This window comes from Procambarus clarkii, chromosome 70 (genome assembly GCF_040958095.1).
Source record: "Procambarus clarkii isolate CNS0578487 chromosome 70, FALCON_Pclarkii_2.0, whole genome shotgun sequence".
Taxonomy (NCBI): Eukaryota; Metazoa; Arthropoda; class Malacostraca; order Decapoda; family Cambaridae; genus Procambarus; species Procambarus clarkii.
Window position 1 is genome coordinate 3137974 of NC_091219.1, and position 6694 is coordinate 3144667.

The window sequence follows — 6694 nt, forward strand, 5'->3', positions numbered from 1 at the left end:
CGTTCAATCGATGTTCATGAAGAAGTTGAAGACATGGGTAAACAAACTCCTTGCAAGTTTTTGAAGAGTACGTAATTGCTTGAATCGCACTCTTGGAGTCACTGCAGATTGTATATGTCCCGATTGGTAATGTTGTGATTATTTGGAGAGCTTGATATAAGGCATATAATTCAGCTGTGAAAACAGATAGTTGGTTTGGTAACCGCCATCCCTGCTTGAGATGGTATTCCGGTATCCATACAGCGCTAGTGACCGAGGGTACGTTGTTAATGATGATGCGAGATCCATCTGTATAAATCGCTGTGGTATTTGGGTAGCAATTTTTCATTGTTCTGAGAAAGACTGAGGCTATGGCTGAGTTTGGTGCAGACTTTGGAATGTTGTCTTCGAGTTGTATTGCTGTATTAGGAGTTGTATAAAGCCAGGGTGGAATAGGGGGGAACAGTAAGTTGGGTTTCCGAGTTTTGGAGTAGAGAGAGGTCTATATTGAGGTTATTTGTAGCCCGTGTGAGGAAAGGTTGTGAGTGATTGGTTGGGAAGCGCGGGTTATGTGGGTTAACTGTTGGGTTAATTTTTGATCTGTATGGGTGTGTCTGGTGAGCAGTGGTACAGAGTGACAGATAGTTGGCACACATTATGTCTCGTCTGGTGGCTAGGCTTGTGAGGCCCGTTTCCCCGTAAAGTCCGAGGATAGGAGTGGAATGCATTGCGCCACATATAAGTCGCATGGCATTGTTTTGGATGACCTCTAGGCTCTGTAGGTTAGTAGGCGCAGCCGACGCATATGCTTGGCAACAATAGTCTAGTTGGCTGCGAATGTAGGTTGTATAGAAACGGAGCAGGATTTTATGGTCTGCTTCCCAGGTGGTGCCAGTGAGGGCTTTCAGTATGGCGAGTCGGGGTTGTGTCGTCTGTTTAAGGTGTTGAATGTGTGCAAGAGGTGTTCAACCAACTTCATTTCCCAACCATTCAAATTGAGTCCACTATGATATGGGGTATGAACAAATACTCTCTCCTCTTCCAACTTCAGTCCCATATTCCTCCGGTTCTCGTCGCACTCACGGGCGAAATGTCCGCGCCCGCCACAATTAAAACACCTGACTCTCCTGAGAGGCGACTCTCCACCTGTCACTCGGGCAACGCCCCTGGAAACCGCCATCCCCTGGGTCCTCGTCGCGCCCCCGATCATTGTCTCCCTGGCAGCGTTCCTTGCTCCAGCATCAGTCCCGGTGTTCCCCCCTTGGGGTTTCCTCACTGGTTCCCCTGAACTCTTGAACCGACTCACCTCACTGTGTGTACTATCATTGGGAGAGTCTCCACCGGTCCTAGCCCCTCCTGAACTCTTGACGTTCCCCCCAAACCTTGGGTAAGGCGAGTGCCTAGACGGTCCCTCCTACCCGAGATGTAGTGCCTCATCCAGTAGGTCGGCTCTGTCTGCAGCGGCCTTAAGTTCTCTAATACCAGCCTCCTTGATCCTGACCTTTAGTTCTGGATGGAGCATTGACAGGAATCTTTCCATCACCATCAATTGTTTCAGCTCCTCCATCGTCTCCAACTCTTCAGCCTTCAGCCACCGCAGGAACTTGCGCTCCATGTCCCGAGCAGTTTCAGCATACGACCTTCCGGAAGCTCTTGTGCACTCACGGAAGCGTTTCCTGTTAACCTCCGGGGTTAGTCGATACGATTGGAACACAGGTTTCTTGATCATCTCATAAACGGCGCATTCCTCAAGGTCCAACATGTTATAAGCTTCCCTGGCCTCACCAGTCAACCTACTCTGCACTAACGCGGCCCAATCCTCTTCCGGTCATTCCTTCAATGTCGCTATCCTCTTAAAATGGTCGAAGAAATCTTTGGCCTCTAGAGGGTCAAAGGTTGGTAGGTCGCGTTCCCGGACCTTGGGGGTCATTCCGCACTCCGCCCGACGCATCTCAACCTCCTTCTTCGCTTTTATTTCTTCCCGTCGCAGTTGTCTTCCTCCTTCTTCTCGTTGCAGTTGGGCCTCGCGCTCTTCACGCTTCAGCTGAGCCTCGCGCTCCTCCCGCTTCAGCTGAGCTTCTCGCTCCTCCTGCTTCAGTTGGGCTTCACGCTCCTCTCGCTTCGGCTGGGCTTCGCGCTCACGCTCCTCTCGCTTCAGCTGGGCTTCGCGCTCACGCGCCTCTCGCTTCAGCTGGGGTTCGCGCTCACGCTCCAGCTGAGCTTCGCGCTCCTCACGCTTTAGCTGAGCTTCAAGCTGCATTTTCATTATCTCTAGCGTCATGCTTCTCCTGCTACTACCGCTGGATCCCTTACTGCTACCTTCGTCGCTCCGGTCCCCACCAACACTGGCAGGTACTGGGGTGGTCCTTCCTTGGAAGCCTCCTCTTGGGCCTTGAGCTGAGCCTGATCTCAATCCGACGCTCCGCCACCCTGGAGGACCTCAATCTAAACCCAAAATGGTCTGCCACTAGCTGCAGCTGAGCCTTGGTGCACTCTTCCACCTCCCGTGCGTCCCTCGACTCAATAAACTTCTTTACTCTGTCATCCTCCATCTCTAGGCTATTGAGTAGCTGTATACAGGGAATACACTAGCGAGCAGTGTCAACTGAGACCAATATCGACCTTAATACACCTGCCCTGCACTTGCAATACTTTGTCCACTGTTGTTCGATGAATCCTGGTGAGGTCGCCACTGTCAGAGTTCACCCCCTTCCAACCTGTGGTTGGGGTCGTTCCACAGGTCTTAGCCCTCAGTCATGGGCGCCACTGCTCGCCCTTGGGCTCCCCCAGTCAACTAAGGGCTGGCCTTATACACCCCTAGCGTGTGGGTAGGTTCAAGCTTCTTATAACTCACTGAAACCTGCCTGTCCTGGCACTGGAACATTTTCTCTTGCTTTATCTGATCTGTCCTGAGGTCGCCAGCTGGGTATTTATACTCGTGTCCCAGCAACACGTCAGTGGTATCATTAATTATCTTGGCTAAGGATGCAATGTCATGTGCAGTGCAAGGTGTCACTAATGGTCTCATAAATACATAATATATCTAGCCCTAGAGAATGGAGGCTCACTTAAACTCCTCAGTTAGTTTAAAAGTTTACTGAAGAAAAACATATATACATATACAAATAGCATGAAGAAATGTCTATGTTGGAGTCATCCACTGGCAGCAGCATTTCTCGATGACACGTCTCTGGCAACACGGTCAGCTGACTGGATCCACTCCTCCAGCGCGGGCACACACCTCGCGCCTCTGGTAGCATGATCAGCTGATGGCTCCAGCTGTCAAAACGTCGTGATTTCCCACGCCTCTAGCAAGGCGGTCAGCTGGATGTTTCAGAGTGAGTTGGTGGCTCCTTGCACACCAACTACCCTTCCAGGATCACTAACATCACCACGTTAATGCTCACCAACACCAACTCACTGTCACTTCGTGTCACTTAGACAATAAAATGAGAAGAAATGTTCACAACATATAAAATACTTTAGCTCGCCTAGCTCAAAAGGGGTAAGGGAGGGACAATTATCTACTTTATTTCACTCCAACCACGAAGCTGACTCGTCCTCTGTTGAGGGATGTTGAGGTTCCTGGTTCTGGCTTCTGGTCTCCTGATGAACAGTTCCCACACACAGGTTCCTCCATCGCCTTCGTGGCAACGCATCCTCGCCGTGCTCACATTCAACAGGTACTGCCTTCCTCCTATTCTCTGGGGTACTGGAGACAGGTACCTCCGTCGTCGTCCTCACTCTCACTGGCACTGCCAACACCTTGCAGTCTAGCACAGCTTCCCCTCTCCTTAACTGCCAGTAGATTTGGGCCCGGCCCTGGCTTCTCACTTGATGTGTAAGACGTGGTCCTCTAGTGGGCGTCCTAGACGTCACCAGCTCAACGTTCCCTCTGCTACAGACTCTTGATATGGCTCTTGGCTCTTCAGTCCGGTCCGTCCTTGCCTCCGGGCACTCCACGGAATTTGGATGGCCTCTCAGACTGTCTGCAGAATCGAAGCGGAGCTTAAATCTACTGGTAAGGGCTCTCTAGGTCCGGATCTCGCTCGAGCGCATCTTCCCTCTCTGACGGCTCGTGTCGTACTGTCTTCCCGCCCAGGCACCAGCTGCCTTGCGCCCTCCGCCTCATGACGTCACACCGCCCGAGGGCTCTCGTCATTGGTCACTTCCGGCACGTGACCTAACCTGGCCAATCAGGTGCTGGGAAGCGTCAGGACGTCTTGGCGGGAAACAGGATGGCTCGTCATCGTCTTGTGCTTCAAAAGGCGTAAGCCCCTTGATTTATCAAACTTAGCTGGCCACTTTTCAGCCAGCTATATCATGCTCCACGCTTTCCCACACATGAAAATGTTCCCTGGAAATCAGAGAACACTTAGGCTACGGAGATATGACTCTTCTAAGCTGGGAAGGAAGAAATATAAGGGTAGACACCGCCACAACTAATATCAAATCTTCCAATATTATAAAAAATATTTGAAAAAAAAATCATTAAAACAGCTCAACTCCTACCTCCTAAAATTCAACACAGTAATCCCTGTCAGTTTGGCTTCAACTCCCAACAGAGTACCAACGATGCAATTATTAGTTTGCTTGATATAAAATACTCAGCCCTTGACAAAAATGATTTTCCGATTGGACTCTTCATTGACCTGAGAAAGGCCTTTGATACTGTTAACCATAACTACCTCTTACTTAAACTCCACTTTTATGGAATCCAAGGCCCTTCCCTGAATTATTTTCGATCCTATCATAGTGACAGACACCAATATGTAGCCATCAATGATATAACCTCTCCCACTCTACCATTAACCATAGGAGTGCCACAGGGTAGCATCCTAGGACCTCTCCTATTTATTTTATACATTAATGATCAGCCTAATGTCTCTAACATTCTTAAACCTATATTATTTGCTAACGAAACTACCCTCATACTCAGACCGCAACCCACATATTAAATAATGTTGTAAATAATGATTAAAAAAAGTCTACTTATGGATGTCAAGCAACACACTCACACTAAACATAGAAAAGACCTACTACATCTTATTTGGAAGCAAATCAACAAATGCAATTCAGCTTCAGATAGACAATGTTAATACCAGCAATAAAAATGATGGAAAGCTCCTTGGCCTATACTTAGACAAGATACTCAACTTCAGCACCCACATACAACACATAACCAAGAAAATCTAAAAAATGGTTGGTATTCTCTCTAAAATAAGATATTATGTTCCAAACTCTGCTCTCCTCTCACTATAATATGCGCCAATTTATCCCTATCTTACATATGGTATCTGTGCATGGGATTCAACCACTGCAAACTACCTCAAGCCCATCATCACCCCCAAAAAAATCTGCTATCAGAACAATAACAAACTATGCTTTCAGACAACACTCAGCCCCCCGTTTAAATCCCTGAACATGCTAAACACAAACTCCCTCCACAGATTCTCTTGTGCCAATTACATTTACAAAACCATGTTCTTTAATGCAAACCCTGTTCTAAAACTCTTCCAGGACACATGTAATAGATCCCATAATCACCACACTAGAAATAAATATATCTTTGATATCCCTAGAGTCAAACTGAATCTGTGTAAACACTCTATGTAAATAAAAAGACCTTTGTCTATGAAACTCACTCTCTAACGAATTTGAATGCTGTCCAACTTTCTCCTTATTCAAAAATAAAACCCAAAAGTGCCTAATTTCCTTTTCATAGTTTCCTACCTAGTGCTTTAAACTCGCACTGTATCTAGTGCAACCCCATCTCCCCTCCCCCCACAATATATGTACCTAAGCCCCAATATATGTATCTAAGCCCCAATATATGTACCTAAGTCATACAACTTTACCATTGTAATCATTGTTATCACCTTATACCATGGTTGTTTTATTGAATGCATATTTTACTGGATTATACTTTGAAATAATCCTAAAATTATGCTGCAATGTACCTGCTGATAGCCCTCAAATCTTACTTTAATGAACATACTGCTCTTTGTAAAATTTTCTTACAATGTCCCAGTAAACATTTATTTTTAATTTTACTATTAAATTACCTCCTTTAAATTATCTGTTAGATTAAGCACCTACCCGAAACACTATGTGTGCTAGTGGCTTTACAAGAATGTTAAAACATCAATGCTATGTACTCTCATAAACCCAATGTACCCTCTTGTATATAAATATATAAAAATAAATAAATAAGGATACCAAACCTTCTTATCTCTTAAGTTACATACTTTAAATAATTAATCATTCTATCTGTAAAGTAAGTTTAAGAAATGTTACTTCCATGTTTAAATGGTTTTTGCCATATATATAACTGGCACATGGATCATCAAATATCTCAAAACTCAAGTAATACCAAAGGAGAGATTAAAAGTCACAGTTGGATAATAGTGTTTGTCACTGGATAGATGTTTTATCCAACTCCTTAGACCAACTACACCATTATTTATATAACTCATTCTCGATTTATATTTCCTGACAATTAAATTTATTTTTCTGTAAAAGTAGGAGTGGCCATTGATAAGGTATTTTTATATGAAAAAAAAATCAGAGTGTTTCTTATTATTGAATAATGATGTGCTCTCATATCATTGAAATAATCAGGGTTGGAGATAAATACAATTATTGGGCAATTGAATTTAGTTCTTGACAATTTATTTTTATGCTTCATTATTTTTATAGGTTCGAGTCACTTTTG

The 6694-nt window shown here is 45.2% G+C and overlaps 1 protein-coding gene across 1 annotated transcript; it reads right to left on the reverse strand.

Moving 5' to 3' along the window:
* Window positions 1–1807: 1807 nt before the first annotated feature.
* Window positions 1808–2260, reverse strand: LOC138356137 (uncharacterized). The gene has a single exon (XM_069311883.1). It carries the CDS (start codon window positions 2258–2260, stop codon window positions 1808–1810), a length of 453 nt encoding a protein of 150 aa, XP_069167984.1.
* Window positions 2261–6694: the final 4434 nt, after the last annotated feature.

Bases quoted from the DNA above. Each gene is read 5' to 3' on its own strand.
- LOC138356137 (XM_069311883.1), bottom strand. From the start codon at position 2,260: ATGACGCTAGAGATAATGAAAATGCAGCTTGAAGCTCAGCTAAAGCGT.